The sequence below is a fragment of the Pteropus medius genome, unplaced genomic scaffold (genome assembly GCF_902729225.1).
Source record: "Pteropus medius unplaced genomic scaffold, Ma_sr-lr_union100, whole genome shotgun sequence".
Taxonomy (NCBI): domain Eukaryota; kingdom Metazoa; phylum Chordata; class Mammalia; order Chiroptera; family Pteropodidae; genus Pteropus; species Pteropus medius.
In genome coordinates, this window is record NW_024344240.1 from 17,543,378 (window position 1) to 17,564,222 (window position 20,845).

Here is a 20,845-nt window from a genome sequence, read left to right on the forward strand (position 1 = left end):
GATGAAGAAATATATTTGCCTAAAAGGGATAGTTGAAATAAAAATATATATTGTGTTTTTTAAATGTAGGAGATGTAATGCCAAATAATTTTCTCATTTTTTATTTAATATATCAATTCAGAAATAGATTTTACAATGATGGAAAAGTTTGATATTAAGCCATCTTGTTGAGGCTGTAGAAAATCATGCACTCTCCCACTCTGTTGGTAAAAGTGTAAGTGAGTATAACATCTTTGAAGGACAATTTAGTAACATTTATTAAAATTTAAAATAATATACTCTTTTATCCATAATTCTACTTCCATAAATTTATTCATAGATGTACTCTCATATGTACCAAAAATATTGACATTCACACAAGAATATTCTTTGCAATTTTAGTGTAAATATAAAAAAAATGTACATCCACGTAATTGGCTGATATATGTGATTTTCAGAATCAGTTGAGCCGTATGTGCTGATATGGAAAAATCACCAAAAACAATTTTTAAGTGAAACAAACAAGGTTAAGAAGTTTTTATATTTAAAAAATCCATGTTTACATGGATAGATACATAATGGTGATATGTATATACACGTAGTACATGTGCATATATATTTGTGTCAAAAAGGGAAAATTATTTAGGTGCAAGTTTTGTTTCTCATGGAAAACTTCCATGAGAACTTCCAAGGAACCATTGCCTAGTTTTTCTAGGGAGTGGAACTTTGAGTTTATGGCTGGAAGGAAACTCACCTTTCATTATATATTCTTTTGTTATTTTTCAAATTTTAACCATATGCCTGTATTACGATCATACATTTTAGAAAGATCAACTTTTTTAAAAAAGCATTCCTGAACTTTTTCCCTAGAGTTGTTATCATTATCACCATCTATATTTTCCACTTCTTGTATTTAATTTTTACAAGCACAGACATATACCAACTAACTAGTCCGTTTAACAAAAGTATAAAATGAGTTGACAGATCTTTAAGATGATAAAATATTATTATTGAAAAATTGAAGCTCTGTATATTATTGTTATGATTATTTGCATGTTGTAATTATAATGAATATTTTCTCACGAGACCATTGCCATTTTCAAATGCTTTTATTATTTTCTTCATTTCTTTAATTTGAAAATAGAAACATGCTTCAGTGAAAAAAAAAGAAATAGAAAAGTTTAATTAAAAACATCTAAAACTTGATAATAAACTTAAAGTGTTCATTTTTCATTTTTATATGCTTAATTTGAAATTATATAGGATATGAATCTCTAAAACCTTCAAATTACATGTGATTTATAAGGATATCTGTAAAATATTTCCTATAATTTAGTTTTGCTCTTTCTGTACATCTTTTGGTTTGTTCCTGACTCATCTGGTATTTTCTAAGATTACTTAACTGCCATAATATCTTAAAACTTTGTTATATTTTATGTAATGATATCATCTTTCAAAACACAATGTGAAAATATCATGCTGAGCTTTGTTTGCGAAGAGAGCAGTAAGAATTGTTTTGTTATACTAGGTTATCACAATGCTAATTATTATCTTATTTAGATAAGACTTCCAATAGGCAAACGAGGTAGGCACATATACGCTTGAGGAGTTTTGCTGAGATTGATAGGGTTTCCATCCAATCTAATATCTTCTAGTGCCTTACGAATGTAAGTCACGTTTTTAACATTGCAGAAGGTATCTTCATGCATCTCCAGAATGTTGTTGTTCTAAAAAAGATGAAAATAAATAAGGCAAGATATAATTAGTATTGATTAATAACATGGTCCATTTTGCTTCACCCTCATTTTTATCCTTTTGTTCCTTCCCTCATCCAAAAATGCATTTTATGTGATTTTATACATCAAGAAATTTCTAGGCGATGAGTATAAATCAATGAACAGAATAGACATATACTTGAGTATATGTCTATATACTATAGACATATACTTTAGTAACGGGACTATAAGATAAGGAAGTGAAAAAACAAATTTACAAAAACTTAATTATTTCCAAAAATGATGAGAACTGTGAAGAAAGGACAATGACTGTAAAAAGTTATCTTAAGGGATAGCAATGGAACTCAGAATGGAATGACAAGAAGACATGAGTGTTGAAAGAGCAAAGGTAAGAATATTCCAAGTGGAGAGAACACCAAGTTCAAATTCTGAGTAATTTCCATGGAATGTTCAATAACAGGGAAAAAAGTCAATGTAGCTTAAGTGAATTGAGGGAGAGAATGAGCAAATATCAGGAAGATGGCAGAGAGTAGTACCAGATGTTTTAAAAACAGCTTTATTGAATATATTTTACAAATATAAAATTCACTTGATTTAAGTGTACATTCCAGCGGTTTTAATATATTTATAGACTTGTATAAGCATCTCCACAATTTAATTTCAGGACACTTTTAAACACCTCCCAAAGAAACTCCATAGTATTAAAGATAACTTTCTATTTCCCCCTACCTCTGGACCTGGCCACTTCTAAATTACTTTCTGTGTATATGGATTTTTCTAATCTGGATATTTCACACAAATGGAATCATACTATATATCTTCTATGTGACTGGGTTCTTCCAATATGAATTGTATTTTCAAGGTTTATACATGTTGTAGCACATGTATCAGTACTTTTCTTTCTTTTTGATTGCCCAATAGTATTTCATTGTATGGCTATACCATCTCTTTGTTTATCCTGTCATCAGTTAATGGGAATTTGGATTGTTTCCACTTTGGGGCTCTTCAGTGAACATTTGTGTACAAATTTTATGTGGACATGTTATAAATTCTCTTGCGTATATACCTAGGAGTTGAATTACTAGTCATATAGTAATTCGATGTTTAACATTTTGAGGATCTGTCAAACTGTTTTCCAAAGTAGCTGCACTGTTTTACACTTCTATCAGTAATATATGAATTCCAATTTTCTCTGCATCCTAACCAATAATAAAATAACAACTCTTATTTTAGTGAAACAACTGGATATGATGTGATGTCCCATTGTGGTTTAGTTATTGCTAGTGTATAGATATAAAATTGATGTTTATATTGATTTTGTAACCTGCTACATTGCTGAACCCACTTATTAATTCAAATGGTTTAGTGGATTACTTATGACTTTCTACATATATAAGATTTATAGATCCATTTGGGGAGTATTTTTGTTTTAACATTAAGTCTTCCAAACCATGAATATGAGACTATCTTTCCTTTATTTAGATCTCTTATTCTCAGCTTTATTGAGGTATAATTGACAAATAATACAAATAAAATTGTATATGTTTAAGGCATATAGCATAAAGTTTTTATATATTTATACATTGTGAAATGACTACCACAATCAAGCAAATTAATATTTTAATCACCTCATATAATTACCTTGTGTGTGTATGTGTGTGGTGAGAACACTTGAGATCTACTCTCAACAAATTTCGACTATACAGTACAGTATTATTAACTATAGTCGCCATGTTGTACATTATATCTCCAGAACTTATTCATCCTAAATAACAAATTTTATATCCTTTGACCAACATCTCACCATGTCCTCCACTCCCCCTCCCCAGAGGCTCTGGCAACCATTATTCTACTCTCTGCTTCTATGAGTTCCACCCTGTTAGATTCCACATATAAGTGAGATCATACAATATATGCCTTTTCTGTCTAGCTTATTTCACTTAGAATAATGTTCTCCAGTTTCATCCATGTCATTCCCAATTGCAGGATGTCATTATTTTTAAGGCTTTTTAAATTATATTTTTATTATATCCCATTTTAAATATATACTACAATTTCTGTATTCATTAACAGACATGGGTTGTTTTCATATTTTGGCTACTATGAATAATGCTGCTCTAAACATGGGAGTGCAGACACTTCTTTTAGATACTGATTTCATTTCCCTAGATATATACCCAGAAGTGGGATTGTTGGACCATATGGTAGTTCTGTTTTCAATTTTTTGAAGAACCTCCATGTTGTTTTCATAATGACTGTACCATTTTACATTCCTGCCAACAGTGTACAAGTGTTCTCTTCTCTCCACTTGCCAGCAATTATTATCTTTGGTCTTTTTGATAATAGCCATTCTAAAAGGTGTGAGGTGATATCTCACTGTGGTTTTGGCTTGCATTTCCCTGATGATTAGTGATGTTGAGCACCTTTACATACACCTGTTGGTCATTTGTATGTCATCTTTCGAGAAATGTTTATTCAGGTCCTAAGGCAATATTTTAATTGGGTTATTTTTTTTCCTATTGAGTATTTGAGTTCTGTATATATTTTGAATGTTAACTCCTTATCAAATGTATGGTTTGCAGATAGATATTTTCTGCCATTCTGTAGTTTATCTTTTCGGTTGATTGTTTCCTTTGCTGTGAGGAAGTCTTTTAATGGTCTGTTATATCTTTCAGTAAACAAATATGTACTCCTTTTGTTTAAATTACTCTTTGGTAATTTGTTATTTTTGTGATTATTAAAAATCGAATTGTTTTGTTAATTTCATTTTAGATCCTTCATTTCTAATGCATACATATACAATTAATATTTGTGTATCGATTTTGTAACCTGCCACATTACCAAACTCATTGGTTAGATTTCCTCTTTGACCCATTACTTCTTAAGAAAAGGTTTGTTAAATATCCACATATTAGTGAATTTTTTCAATTTTTCTTTGTTGTTGACTTCTATTTTAATTTCATTATAATCATAAAAATACTTTGTATGACTTTAATTATTTTCAATTTTTTGAGACCTGTTTTGTGGCTTAGTATGTGGTCTATCTTGGGAACTATTCCTTATACACTTGAAAGGTAGGCATATTTTGCTGTTTTGGGGTGGGATGTTCTGTGGATGACTGTTAGGCTTAGGTGGTTTATGTGTTGTTCAAATCTTCTGTTTCTCAGCTGATCTTATGGCTAGTTCCATCTATTACTAAAAGTAAAGTATTGCAGTATCCAACTATCATTGTTGAATTGTCTATTTCTGCCTTCAATTCTAAAAGTTTATTCTTCATAAGTTTTGAGGCTCTGTTGTTAGGTGCACAGTTGTTTATATGTTCCGGACTGATTGACTCTCTTATCAGTGCAAAGTATTCATAAGAAATAATACATATTTAGTGCTTAGGTGCTGCATGGTTCTCTTTGATAGATAATAGAAACATGTTATTTAATAATAACTATGCCTCACATTTAAGGACTTATCATGTTCCACTAACTGTACTACCTATAAATTAAAACTGAAATGCAGGAAGGTTCAGATAATTTTTCTAATAGTGTTGGAAGGAAAATTTCAGCCCAGGGAATCTGCTTTTGCAAAAGCCATCATTCTTGATTACTATACCATATGTTGGCAAACATTTTTCAAATGAACCAAAAGGGGATTTTTATTTTAGCATTAAAAATAAATATAAATTAAAGACAATGTAAATGAGAAGCAGCTTTATGCTAGCTATTGGTGAGGTGGTTGTGAAAGAGAAATATTTTTAAAAGGTGCATTTAATGCCTTTTTAAACCATAAAATAGGGAACATAAAACCAATTATTTTTAATCTCATACTGTATATACAAGTGAATTGTGTTTAACATCAGAGAACTGGTTACTTTGTAGAGTCAATGTTATCACAGACAAGAATAATAATAAAATTTAATTTACAATTGAAAAACACATTCCAAACTTTTCTTGAGCATTCCTTTAGAAATCCTTCTCCTAATCACAGACAAGGCAAAAAATCCTGGTATACATAAAAAGAGAGACTAAAAGAGCTACCCAAAAACAGGATGAGGACTATAAAAGACATATATATTAAAGAAATAAACACAGCTAGAAAAACTCTCAAAAGAGATAGATATCTAAGATTCAGAGACAGATATACATAAAAGGACACCAAAAAAGTATGGAGGAGTATATATTAATAGGAATAAGAGAAAAGACATAGAGGTCAATATTTATAGAATCCATAGAGAAAAACGTAAGAATCAAAAACCTGCCCTCACATAGCAAAATCACTTCTTGTGATAGTTCACACTTTTTCTGTAAAAGATTTTAATATTACACTCTGATACTGTTTCTTTGAGGACACAATGAATTTATACTTTATAGATTTATTCCTTAGAACAAATGAAATTATTATGGAAAGTTGATTGCAACTGTAGACCAAAAGTTACTCTCATATGAAATAAGAATAATTTATCTTTCTTTAACAAAAAAGTGTTTGTTTTCATTAAGCATATTTTTAACATATTTAAATAAAATATATTTAGAAAATATTAGATCATAACATTTTTGAAAATGTGTTTTCACATATAACTTCGAAGATAAAATATAGCTTAATAAGATTTAAAATCATGTAAAATTTAAAATATGTTGATTTGGGAAAAACTACATTTTCTTAATCCAGAGAGAGGTAAATCTGTCATCTCTCAGCAGATAGGAGTGCCCTAGGGTTGAATTTAATTCAATACACAGAATCTAAAGCTAAAATTAAAAAGCTAAAATTGACATTTTCCTCCTGAAAGCTGGAAATCAAATTAGATTTTGTTTTTCTCTTTTTCTCTTCTATTTCTAATCCTTACACACTTCTTTAGCAGACAATATTTTCAATTGTTTTTCAAAGGAAGTTTGGGTGCCCCCAAATGCATTATGCTTTGGCAAAGAATGAAAATAAAAACTAAGGTTATCAGAAATAAATCAGCATAGGGTCATGAATGTACAAATGCCTTGTACTCAGACTGACAGTGAAAATGAAAGAGAAAAAAGACAAATAAAAGAAAATCACAGTGTGTCTACATGTCATTATAAATAGCTTCTTATATCCTGACTTCCTCCTGTTTGCTTTTGTTTTCCATGGAGATGTTAGATATATCTTAGTAGTAGAAGCCTACCTGGAGATGAAGGGCCCGTAGGTTTTCTGGGAGTGGCAGAGGGATGTGGTCCAAGTTGTTATCAGTGAGGTAAAGATGATGAAGATCATACATATCCTGTAAGCATTCCAAATGTAGGGACTTAGGTAGAAATTAGTGGTGTCACTGTATTTTCCATTTCTTGTCCATGCAACTAATAGTAAAACAACACATGCCTGACCAGATCTTGTTTTGTAAAGCTGAGGCAGATTAGTTTTCTAAATTATCAGACAATTCAAATGTGTTTGGAAAAATGGAGGGCAAGCAGGCATCTCTTGATGAAAATGAAACATGTTTCTCAATCTCTAGAAAGAAATTTGTTTTGTACACTTTAACTTTCTCATTTTAAGTAAGGCTGTGATTTCCTGTTCTCTGTTCTGCAATAGGATTTGAGGATTTGGGCAAGGCATAGCAAGAATTTCTTTCATGTTATAGAGATGGAGAAATGAGATTCCCTACCCAACAAAAGCCTGCTCTTTCTAGCTTGAATTCCAGGGATGGGACAGCCTAGCAAGACAGAAAAAAAATTAGACAAGAACAGATCCACTCTAGCCAAATATCACAGGACAAATTGTGACTCACCACCCTCCACAACAACAAAAGATGAGTGAAGAGACTAGTGACTAGACTTCTACTCTTGCCTGGCTCTAATGAGGTACCCTAACTCTCTTGCTCAACAGAGAGTTAGTGGAGAAAGTCCTGTCACAGGAGAGTTAGTGGAGAGACAGGACTTTCACCATTGTCCAGTGCTAATGTGTTTACGTGACCTCCTGTTGCCATCATGGAAGTAATGTGATGTCCCGTCACAATATTTTTAATGTATTTGTTCAACGTATACTTAGAGGAGCAGCTTGAACAGAGTAAGAATGTGTAAGAAAGTCAGTTGGTTACTGTTTTCAGACTCAATGCTATTATTTCAAGCAAGTCACCCCAAACTTGCTTCCTTCACTGAGAAAACAAAATTCATAAGATTAACTGATTCCATCTTCCTTATAAAGTAATTTAGAAGCCTTCTATCCCCAAGGCACCAATCATACCCTGTACAGGTAGTTATCCTTTAATCACATTAAAAACTCTCCTTGAGTAGATTTCTTGGTAAATACAAATTATCTGGCTTATGCCATTTCCAGGTACAATTTATAGACTGGTGCTGCATGTAGCTACCCAATTCTTATTCCAACTTTGCTTTCTGTTCTTGGTGCTTGACTAGCCTCAAAATACACCAGAACATATATTTCCCCAAAGCGTGATAAATAGTATTGTAAAGATTGTTTTAGTAGTTAAAAGTCTCATCGAAATGAATTTCTTTCTAGAATAAAAAAGGCTAGTCATTGACCAAGATGAAAGTCTTTCACACTCAACCTTAAAACTCACTTTAAATGCTTCTTGCTTTATTCCTTTCCTTCCAAGTCTGTTGTTGCTAATATCAATGAATGTCAAAGTACTCGGCAACTCTGGGAGTTGCCTTATTTTGTTGTCACGCAGGACAAGCTCTCGGAGTTGAGGCAGCTTTCTGAATGCATCTTCATCAATCTCAGATATTAAATTTGATGTCAGATCAATCCTTCTTAAATCATCTAGAAGACAAAATGAAGGAAGTAGTTAAATATTCATGAAAGGTTTTTGTTCACATAAAAATATGAATATAAATTTCCCACATATGAGCAAATATAAACTAATTAAATTAGCAATGAACAGTTAATGTAATAATTATTTCTAAATACTTTATAAAAATTTAATTGTTTCCTCCAAATACTATTTACATTTATGCATTTTATGTAATTTTAGCAAAGAAACTGGAGTATTATATTTAAAATAACTAAACTTTTCCCTATATTCTAAATGAACTTTATTTGAATTCAATTACTTAAAATGTTTCCCTAAGTGATGGCAGATTGTTGCATTTTCTAGTGGTCAAAGGTACATTATTATTAAAATACACAGGCATTAAAAATAAATTTTTAGTGATTAAAACACTTAATGAAGACAAGTACAAAAATTCTAAGTTAGCAACAATTATAAAGTCAGAATTCAGGCTTGCATTCATCAACCATAAAGTATTGTGCTTTAATAGAAGTCCCTGTAAACAAGCCAGATTCTAGTAAAAATATGATCATGACATTTTGCTCTAATATCATAACATGGTAATGAGTTCTAGCCTATAAAATATAATTATTTATAATTTCTATTTAGTTAAAAATAGTTTATTTAAAAATATCAACAACTATATAGTTTCACAATGACTTTTAATTATTCATTATTTTTTAATCATTATTAAAACAAATCTTCAAATGGTTAAATAAGAAAAATAATTGATTTATGAGCCATATTTTCTATTCAGCTATAATTTTCAGTAACAGCAATTTATGGTGCAACAATTTTAGAGAAGTCTGTAAAGAAGAGAAGAACATTAGTGCTGTCATCCATACTTAGGCCTGCAAGATCATTTTTGTTGATCTTTTTAATTCTGTTAAACCGGGAATAGAAATAAGCAGTGTTCTTGGGCAGTGGAGGAATAGCATCAAGTTCATGGTCATCGCAGTATACAGTGGTACTTATACAAGTACACAGAAGGCAGGTTGGAAAATCTAAAAGATAGAGGCAAATAATTAGAAGTAAGTAATGAAAAGCAATTTCTATGTGATTGTCAATGTTTGTTAAACAAGATTAGAGTCTCATACAGACCATCCTAGTATATTTCATATTTTCTCACATAGTTTTCTGTAAATGGAATATTAGTCAAATATATCAATTAAAGCTGCTCCAATAATTAGTATATTTTTGTAACGTTTTAAAATTCTATTTTAAATTACTGAGTCAATATTTCACAGTTGTCGCTTTTACATTTATTAGAAATTCTATCTTCAAATGTGAATATTAAGATTGTGGTTTTCATAAATTTAAAACATCCCATATAATGTTTTTATTATGTTTTTGGTTCAATATTTAAATATTCCACTGAAACAAAATCTCTTCAAGAAATATATGGGGTAATAATTATTAATATTAATTAACTCAATATGAATTTATTGAATCCTTTTCATGTAAATGGCACTATGCGAGCTGAATAAAGAGAAAGAGTTCTATTTTATAATCTGTTATGTATGATGATTATTAATCACACAAGTAAATAAAATGACCATGGCAAATGTCATGAAATATCATATAAGCATAAAATAGGGAAATTTGACCCAATCTGAAGAGTCTTGGTTTTTCAAAGAGGTGATAATCGAGTTGAGATCTGCAAGAAGAGAAAGAGTTGACTATGCTGGTGGAGGGAAGCATATTCAGGCAGAGGAAGTAGCATGTGCCAAATTCCTTTACTTTGGAAGGACTGAAAGATGGTTTATAAGCTAGAATGCAGAGAATATCAGACTGTGTAGGACATAACACATATGGCCTTATAGGCTATGTTATAGATTTTGTTTCTTATCTTAAGGATGGGCATGTTAAGATATTAATCTGCTTGATGGTGGAAGGCTGAGGGAGGGCCGGTGAGTGGGCAGAGTGAAGATGAGTTTATATAAAAGATGATGATTGCTAAGGTAATGGTAATAGAAAAGGCAACAGACTCAAAAAATATTTTTTAGGCTGGATTATATCTCAACATATTAATCTATTTTTCTCAATATATTACACAGATGCACACGCACGCGCGCACACACACACACACACACACACACACCCCTTCTTCATTCCCTGTTTAGTGGTTATATAGAGGACAGTAAGCTTCTAAAGGAGAGAGAGAAGGAACAATGAGAAAGGAAGAAGGAAGTAGGATGGGGCAATATTATAGAGGCCAAGTGAAGAAAGGTTTTAAAAGAAAAGGAAATAGAAAACAGTCTAAGACTGTCAAGATGTCATCTAAAGTTAAGAACTGAAAAGTGTCTCTTGAATTAGTTATTGTGGTGGTTATGAGAGACTTCAGAAAGAGTTTTGAGTAATGAGGCTGGAAGCCAGATTATAGTCAATTAAGGAGAAAGTAGGTGAAGAAATAGGTACAGCAAACATAGACAGTGCTATTGAGATATTTGACTGTGACGGAGGAAAGAGAGATAGCGGTAACTATAAGAAGATGTTATTTGTAGTGTATATAATGAAGGATATTGACTAAAGTGAGAGAGTTTTGCAGAAAAGGATCCAAAGAAGGAGAAGCTGAAGATAAAAAGTATCCTGAGAGGGCAGTGAGAGGTGAAACTCAAAGCCCAGTGGGAAGAATGCACGTCCCAAATGTGGGAGGACAAATGGTTCCTCTGTTGCAATAGGAGGAGAGAGAGATAAGGTGTATAGATACAAGTGTAGGTAAATTTTATGTTTGAAAATAGAAAGACCTAAGAGCTGCTGACCAGAAGGTTGTTTGTGTTTTCTTTGTAAAGTAGGAGGCTAAGCTTTCTGAAGAGCACGGAGAGTAAAGGGAGGAGGAGACATGGAATTGTGAAAGAGGAGATGAATAGAGAATGTGAAATAAGCTATGAGAATTATAGAAGAAGAAAGTGATGGAAAAACTTTTGGGGATTGTTTAGTAATCATTTCATCCTAACTAAGCTGAGACTTTTCTGGTTTTGGCACTGAAAGTCCCTTGTCTTGGAAATCCTTCACTCCAGGCAAACCAAGATACTTGGTTGTCTTAGTTGAAAGATCCATTTGCAGTTTGTGATCAGGAACTAGTAATGTACTTACCAAAGTCTTATTGCTACCATTAAATGGGAAAATCATTTACAGTAACAACTTCAGAAATGAAAACTATTTCAGGAATGGAAATCTAAAGAAAAACTTTTAAGAGGAAGATGTAAAATATTTAATATTTACCAATTTCTCCAGTCATTATAAATTTATCATTTATCATAATTTTTTTAAAAAGTAAGGCATTTGATTCTTCTACATATTCTTGGCTTTGTTAATTTAGCAACAATTGCTTAGGGTAATTATATACATTCACAGCAGTTATAATTTAATTCTAGTTTTTCCACTAATAATTCAAACCTACTTTATATGGCTTTAAGATATTATTTTTAGAAATTTGCATTATAGAAAAAAATATATTTTGATTTCTAATGTTCTAAATATTTCCAAACTATTTAACTTTGATGAATTTATAAGATTTAAATTTAATTTTAGTTTAGAACTTCTGGTGATATTTTTTCTCTAGAAATTACAATGTGAATTAAAATTTTAGTTGTTTTTACTCACACTCAGATCACCTTTGAGACAATATTTTTTTGAAAAGTAATGGATTTTTAAATATTGCTTCAAAACTTGCATTATTGAGCCATAATTTTGACTTTAGTTTTAAAAAAGGTTGGGCATTATATTTTTCTATTGTTTCTGGCTCAGGTGAAAGACCCAAGTTCAGGTAATGATTCCAGATCAGTCAACTTTTGAAAGATCTGAAGTAACTTAAAAATAAATAATGGTATAGAGATATTTAATTTATCTATTGTGAAGGCTTTCTGTTGGGTATTTACATTTTCTTGTCATTATATTCATTTTCTTGGTTCTGTTTGTAGAATATTCTACTACTTTATAGAAAGTTAACTACGTGGAAAAAAATATGATGTGTTCATTAAAGATTTAGGATTTAATGATCTCTGTTTGCAACCCCACACCATTACATACAACCTCCATAATCTTGGACAACTTTTATAGTGTGTTGGAATTTTAGTTCTCCTGCTCATAAAGGAGAGATAACAATAAATACATAGTTCATAGTGTTGTTGTTTATGACTCTGCAAAGCGTTAATGTACAGAAAACACTTTAATGGCTGTGACATATAGGCAACATTTCACAAAAAACAACTTTTTATGTAAATTATCGATTAACAGTTAAAAACTCATAGAATCAGAGAGTAGATTAGTGGTGACCAGGGACTGGGGAGAAGGGGAAATCAACAGCTATTGTTCAACAGGTGTAAATTTTCAGTTATGCAAAATGAGTAAGTTCCACAGATCTGCTGTACAATATAGTGTCTGTAGTTAATGATACTGTTTTGTGTCCTGAAAAGTTTATTGAGATTGACAAAAATGATAAACTTCTATCAAAAATAGAATAATGAGAATAACTAACATTTATTATGTTTACTATGGGCCAGGCACCAAATTCATTCATTTAATCCTTACAAAAACTCTATGAGGTAAGTTCTATTATTTATTATCCCATTTTTTAGAGGACACTAAGGCAAGAAAAATATTGAATGCCTTGCTCAAGACTGTATATCTATCACGTGGCAAAGCTGAATATGAATGCTCTCTTCTCTCTTTCATTCTCTCAGTATGTTCTGTACAGACTTTTCTCATATTACCTGTAACACATAATAGCCTCTAACTTTACATGTTTGTCTCTCTGTACTAGACAGAAATATCTGTAAGAACAATAGTCATTTCAAGATAAGTTTTGTATATCCAAAATTTAGAGTACAGCGATACTTGACACTAACTAAACCTTTGAAGTGAGAATCCTACTCATTTTTTCTAAATCCCTTCACTATGTGCCATTCTCCGTGTGTGTGTGTTTATGTGTGTGTGTGTGTAAAAATATTTAAGTGAGTCCAGTTGGATATCCCCAAGGTTGACACTGATAAACTTTAACAAGAAATATAGGTAAATCATAGAATTATGTTTAGCACCGGGAATTCCTTTTCATTAACTAAAGTGCTCTGGTTTAGATCACCTTTAGGCCATGCAGGGTGGAGTCCAATGTAATGGAACGCTTTCCTCTTTTCCTCTCTGCTGTTTGCTAGAACTGAATGGGAAGAAGCATACTTTCCCATACATATACAGACAAGAATCAGAAGACTCACTTCAAACCCAGTGGGTGAAACTAACAGCCACGTGATCTCTGGCAGCTTCCTACCCTTTCAAACTAGTCAGTAATAGTGAAAAGATTAATACTGATTAACTCCTTCACAGGGAAGTTGTAATAGTCAAATGAGATAATGTGAAGTACCGAGCATTTTGGCCACAGATATTATGTGCCCAATCAATGTAAAATCGTATTACCATCATCACCACCATCATCATTATCCAGCATTATCCAGCATCAATCACCTTATCACCTTGAATTGCTGTGGCCTGATCTCTGACATAGATTCTGGTCTTGCTAATAGTGTATCCTTTGTTCTAAAAATGCATTCACCACAAAGGTTTTGAGTAATAATGCCAGACAAATATTTTCATACCAAATCATTGGTTTTTGAAAATTTCATCATGCCCGAGATGAATTATTAAAACTACTTTATGAATTTTGACATAAAATACATGTGTATCTCCTGCTTCAATCCTAGCCCATTGCAAAATTTTCTGTTTGGGTCATGTGGGTTTCCTGTGGCCTTGCAGCTTGGCAGTTTTGAGGGATGACCAAGAGGACTTAATTACAATTCAGCTTTGATGGACCTGACCTTCATTAGTGTGAGGACCCAGAACTCCGGTGAATTCAGGCTCCTGTGGTGAAGAGCCATCGATCAGCCTGGGGGTGGACTCCTCCTCCTCCTCTTCAGCCTCCCCTGGCTGTGGGGGTGGGGTGAGGAGCTCTCTATTCCCTGAAGGCATCATTGTCACTATTTCAATCTGAAAAAGAAGCAGAATTTTATCCCGCGACCTCCTCCTTCATCCTGTGTGGTAGTGACATGCATTAAAAATGTATCCATCTTTGCCACAAGAGGTCACTCGTGTTCTGAAGTTTAACAGTGTGACTGGCCTGCTTGCCTGGGAGAACACATGTGGTTCCAGTTACTGCTATTGTTTTTAATTAGTTTTGATTCTCAAATCTTAGTAATAGTTTCCAATGCCTTCTTTTTTCTTTTAGTCTTCTTGCTCTTTTAAACATCTTTGTATATCTGTTCATTCCATAGGTTTTTTTTTTAAAAAAAACTCACTTATTGTTTTCTAAATACATAGCATTGTATTCAAATGAATTATTTTTGTGAAAGATACAAATTAACCCAGAAGTACACAGAGTAAAATCCAAAAGTCTCCTTCACCATGCTCCCCTAATTCTATTCCCTTTGACGATAATAACCAATAAGTAATTGATGTGTATGTTTCACTCCTTTTAATACTTGGTTTCCTAAATTCAAATATTCTATTTTTTTTTTTACAATAACATATACTTCCTCCAATTGTATGTTACTGAAAGGCATTGTTTCTACTAAATTAAAATATATGGAGATTTGAAAACTGTACAATTTAATTATAATATGCCATTTCTTATATAATTTCAATATTATTTTGAATAACAAGTATTACTACCAGTAGTTGGGTATGTTAAAATTGAACTTGAGAGCTTTGACAATAGGAATACAAAATTGAAAAAATACTCAAATAATTTTACAGGGATTATATTTTAGATTATACTTGATTTCTCTTCTTATTTGCATATTTTAAGTAGTGAGTTATTGTTTCTAAGACCACTGTTTGTATTTAAAATGACCCTTTATTCTCAACTCTCTTTTCTTGTCCCAATGTCTCTTCCTTTGTATTACTTGATAAATGTTTACATCTCTGATGACCTTGTGGCTTTGGGCAGGAAATCTGCTCAAGACTATTGATTGGCAGCATATATTCGGGACCCACTGATTAGGGCCTAGTTTCCTCACAGCATCCCCAGAAATCCCAGATTCTCTCTGTACCAACCTAACATGACCTCTTAATCTTTTCTACCCTTCTTCTTTATTTGCTTTCATTAAACAAGCAAGCAAACAAAAAAACAAAAACCCACAAATTACTTTCTCACTTATTTGCTGTAAAAGTGAAATGCAAACTATTATTTTCATGTGTAAAATATGTAATAATTAGGCTATATATTTCCTGGATTATTTTAGATAAATGTTTTAGATAATAATAACATTTTAAAGATAAACTTATGATTTAATGTCACTTTTGATACATTTAAATACATTGCTTCACCTTAAAAACAAACAAACCCTAAACTTCCTTTTGTCAGTTTTCACTCCTGAGTTATGTCTCCTTCTGTACTTATGTAGTCTTTCCCTTTCAGCCCTTCCTACATTGTATTGTATTGGTTCTATCCTTTTTCTGCCTCTTCAAGCATATTAGATGGTACACTCTCAATCACGGCATATATCTTTGTACCTCAAGGCTGTAGCATAATAGATGATCAACAAGTATTTATTGAATGTAATACAAAAACTTTGCTTGTCTAAACATCTAATTCACAATTTTATACTTAATTTTAGAGATTTTGCTGAGAAAAATCAGTGAATGAGTTAACGCTGACTGTAATGCATTTAAAGCATGAAATCAAACCAAAAGTAAATCATACTGTATTTGATGCATTAGGACGCTATACGTGAAGATATTATGGCTAGAAAGCTCCACTTGAGAAGATTGTGCACACTTCCTTAAACAGACATATGGATTCCATCTGCAGGGGCAGAATGAGGCAGATTCAGAAGGAATGGATTTACAGAGAGACCAAAAGGAGGCTCCAGGAAGAGCGGAAATTGAGACAGATGTTTCATGGAATGGAGGCAGTTTAAAGGGAGAAACACATTCCAGACACGTTGCCTTGAATCTAGCTTTATAGGAAAAATGTTTGCACATATTTTTTACAGATAATTGTTTTTCCACTGATCTGATGTGAAGCTGTAAGATCTCACTTGTCATCCAACATAATGAGGCAAAACAGCTTTTGTGTTTATCAGAAACTGTTTTGTTCATGCTTACTTGCTATTAAAATGAGAATGTTAAACAACATTTAAGAACAAAGAAAAAGAATGTCTTTTCAGTTCAGTAAAATTGCAGAACTGCAACCTCAAAGTACTGCGCCTGGAGAGCCTTTTGCATTGCAAACACATTTATTCTCACTACTGAATAAAGTGATTTAGGCTTCTTTTCCTCTCTCTTAGTAGTTTTTGTACTGTGATATGAAGTTGTGAGGCAATACATGCAAAGAAGTGAGGCTAGGGAAACATGACCATCTGGTTCTCTGTGAAGCCGACCTTCATGCTTATGCTTCAGAGACCTAAATTTTGGAATAAACACTAATGGCCAGGTAACATTTCTGCTCTTTTTCTCAAACTACAATTGGTAAACTCAAATGCAAATATATAACTGAGTTTCTGATATAAATATTAATCTTTTTTACTTTTTCTCCATTCTCTTTTTACCTCTTTATTTAACTCTTACTTACTTTCTACTGAATTGACTTTTTATTTTGTTCATTATAGTTTCCCAAAGTTTAAAATCACAATATAAAAGGTCATGCCTACATATGACCTTGAGCTTAGTCATTACTGTACTTGCTTACCTTTTTGACCTAGTACCAATAGGGTACATGTATGAGGTGATTAGTTTGGAATAAGTTGTCTGTTTCTATTATGTTCACCTGGTTTTAGAACTGTAGATAATTTATGTCATGATAGATTGTGCTTAAGTGTACATTTTATTTACATGAAAGAGTCTATCTATACCAGAGATGATAAATTCTTAGCCCACAGAGAATGACCTGGATAGAATGAGGTCTCACCTCTCAGTGAGGTCCATGGCAGCCTGGAGAGATAATGGTGCCAAGAAGAGTCCTCTGGCCTGCTTCAGTCTCTACGCTGTGTACAGATTTGATTCCATGTAAGAGAGCCAGCAACTCAATATAATCTAATTGACTTCTCATCAAACATGCCAATCATTCCTGTTTATGAAGGTCGCAAACCATTTGCTGCTGTTAAGCATTGTGTTTGAACTAATAAAACAATGTGTTTTATTTTTTTTATATTTTGATATTTTTTAAATCTCAGCACTTAATCTTTAGCTAAGTTTCCAATGAAAATCTCAATGAAAATGTAATAAATTTTTGATGGAAAGAATGCTGTGAAAAAATTCAAGTTACTCAGGTTTGAGTTCTACCTTTACGAATGAATGAAAAGGTCACTGAATGAGTGAATTTGTAAATGATGGAAGGTTTGCCACAATTTATAATTATTTAATTAACCAAGTCTATGCCAAGCATTACATTTAAGTTATGATCAACTGTCCATTTTACCTATCAATATTATTTTATAAACATTTATCAATACCATTATTTTTTTCTCTCTGTCTACTATCATTGCCATAATCAAAGTTACTATCCTCTGGAATACAGCAATAATCTACTTACAAGAAGTTGGGATCTACTCTAGTGTACATTTATCCTACAGTGGGAATAAACTATTAAAAAGGCAAAACTCGTCATGTAAAATCCTGTTTAAAATCTCTTAAAAGTTTTGAATTGTTCTCAACAACCATAAGAACAATGGCCTTGCAGAAGCACTGTTACATATGATTAAGAGGAAGGATTCAGACCAGATGATTCGACTCTAACCTAACTGTGAGGTCTTGGACAAGCTACTTTACCTCCCTGAACCTCACTTTCTCTATTTGTAAAATCTTGATATAAATAATATAGCTTTGTTAGGATGAATATATTAAAACACATAAAATACCTGGAATATGTCACATATGTAATAAATGCCATGGAAATGCTTGCTGTTATTTTTAGAATAAATTCAAAACTTGTTTCCTTATAGGATCCTCATGGTTTGGCCCTTCTAGTGTCCCCTTTCTCATACCAACTGTGCTCTTTTGCTGCACTGGTCATCTTTAGTTTTAGTTCCTTAGTTCTTCATGCCCCTTCTTGAATAGGACATTTTCATGTGCTAGTCGTTCTTCTTGAAGCTCCTCCCGCAGTCCCCATCCTTTAAAAAATGTTTATATCATTTTGTTTTTTAACAACTTTAATGAAGGTATAATTGATATACAAACAACTTCACAATTTAATGTGTACAAATGATAAACTTGAACATATGCAAGTATCTGTGATAACCACAATCAAGGTAATAGACTTAGTCAATATCTCCACAAGTTTCTTTGTAATTAACTTTTTATTTAACCCTCATATTCAGTTCAGGTCTTACTTCCTGAAGATCAAGCTGATGTAGACAAACATGCCTGCTGGGTTTCAGAGCCTTGTGTACTTTTTGTTGGCACATCGACTATTATCTTTGTGGTAGATAATTTTTTTAATTGTTGCAATTATCCCTTCCTTAGATCCATGCCCCTTTGCAATATAATTTTCAACTCCTACAATCAAGAAGTAGAGGTTAATTTCTCATCTCTTGACTTTTGAAATTAGACCGACTTTCTGATTCGTATTAGTGAGCAGAATGTATTGACATTGTGTCACTTTTAAGGGTTCTCCAGAAACATTGCTGTTTTTCACTTGCTCTCTAGGAACCCTGTCCAGTCATTATATAAACAAGTTGAGGCCAGCTGTTAGAAGATGCGAGAGCATATGGAGTAGGGGAAAGCCATATACGCTGAGTCTAACCTAGTCCACCCAGCAAGGTCTGAACCAACTCGGCAGCAGCTGGTTGCAGACACATAAGTGAGCCCAGCGCAAATCAGAAGTATAGCACAGCACAAATCACTGAACTACAGAATTGTGAACTAAGTAGATGGTGTCTTAAGACACCCAAATTTGAGATTATTTGTTATATAGTAAAAGATTAATACAGATTTTTACATTGCATATGTTAATACTTGATTAATATATATTTACCTATAAGGGCAAATATACATCTCATTTTTTTCACCATTATATTAACAACTCTTACCCCAGTTTGTCTAACAATTAGTAGGCTGATAAGTATTGTTGAATAAATACAGGTAAACAATGCTAATTTTGAAAATTTATAGGTCATTTTGGGTATCAGAGTAACAAAATATTTTCACATACTAAAATTCATGAGCAGGTGTAAAAAAAGATTAGTTGTGGCTCAGACATCTTCACATCTGCTAAATGGACCTTCATTCTAGATGCAAAGATATTATAAAAGGAAACTAAAGGAGGTGTGCTCTGACTTTATTAGATGCTACTGGTTTTGAATCTACTGGTGATCCAAGGATTTTGGTAGGTATTTTCTAATTTGAGGAAAAGGTGGAATTATATGCTCAAAGTCAGAGCATTGTACAATTCTGAGAGGGACTATTCATCTGATATTCTATATGAATGAGGCTTCTTATATTTATAGAATGTAATGACCCCATTGAGTAAGAGTTAACTCTAAGAGATCAGTTCACTATCCTGACACCAAGGTTTGCCTTATCTTTTTTCCTGTCCTCTTTATCTCTCAGCTACATTTCCTACAATTTTGACTTAACACACGAACTTAAGCAGAAGTGGGACATTTTTTTATTAATCTTTGCTTATATATGCAATTTGGAAATAAGGATAATACAATACATCCCCAAGGAAAGAGAAATTGAAAGCCTGTTTACACTGAGATCTTAGTTGGCTTATTCAAATTAATTGAAGAATAAAGATATAATTGTTCTTATTAGAATATGTAAAATGCAGATTGTAATATATAAAATGGAATCAGGGATAGAATCACAGTGAGGTTCTCACCCTAAGAAATTAAAACTACTTTAGATTGTTCTGATGCAAAATTGATCTTAAAAATGCACAATGAGCAGAGTTTATTTCTCCCAAGCCCTTGGGAGCAGCTTTTTGACTCTTGACTCATTGTTGATGATAATACAGATAAGAAGTAAAAAGTAAACTGAAGAACATGGCAGGCTACGACAATTGAGTTTACGGAAGAAGAGTTTGTTGTTGTGATCGACATTGTTTGTCGGAGAGTAATACTGAATTTGTAGAATGTAAATAATACGGTCATTATAGCGATCATGGAGAAATGGATCATCTGACATGGAGAAAAGAGATTTCACTTGATCTTTTCATGACTTAGATGAAAATAATTGGCATGGACTGCATACTAACTATATGGGAAAAACTGTTATGCTCTTTCCATTGATTCTCAGTCATTCTCAGAACAACCTATGTAGAAGGTGCAAAAATTATGCATATTTGATAGATTTGTAAATGGAAAATGAGTGGTGGGGGGACTAAATAAATTGCTGTGTGAGGTCACATAGCTTTTAAGTAGTTAAGGCTAAGATTTGAATTTGATCAATCCTG

The 20,845-nt window shown here is 32.4% G+C and overlaps 1 protein-coding gene across 1 annotated transcript in view; it reads right to left on the bottom strand.

Annotated features, from left to right (window-relative positions):
- Positions 1–1,074: 1,074 nt before the first annotated feature.
- Positions 1,075–20,845, bottom strand: part of EPYC (epiphycan) — a 35,363-nt gene continuing 15,592 nt past the window's right edge. Inside the window, exons 3-7 of the mRNA XM_039869332.1 lie at positions 14,271–14,439; positions 9,306–9,464; positions 8,251–8,453; positions 6,859–6,954; positions 1,075–1,706 (exon numbers count right to left, since the gene is read on the bottom strand). Of these exons, the coding sequence (XP_039725266.1) occupies positions 1,536–1,706; positions 6,859–6,954; positions 8,251–8,453; positions 9,306–9,464; positions 14,271–14,439 (798 nt within the window). The 3' untranslated portion in view covers positions 1,075–1,535. The remainder of the gene's footprint in view (positions 1,707–6,858; positions 6,955–8,250; positions 8,454–9,305; positions 9,465–14,270; positions 14,440–20,845) is intronic.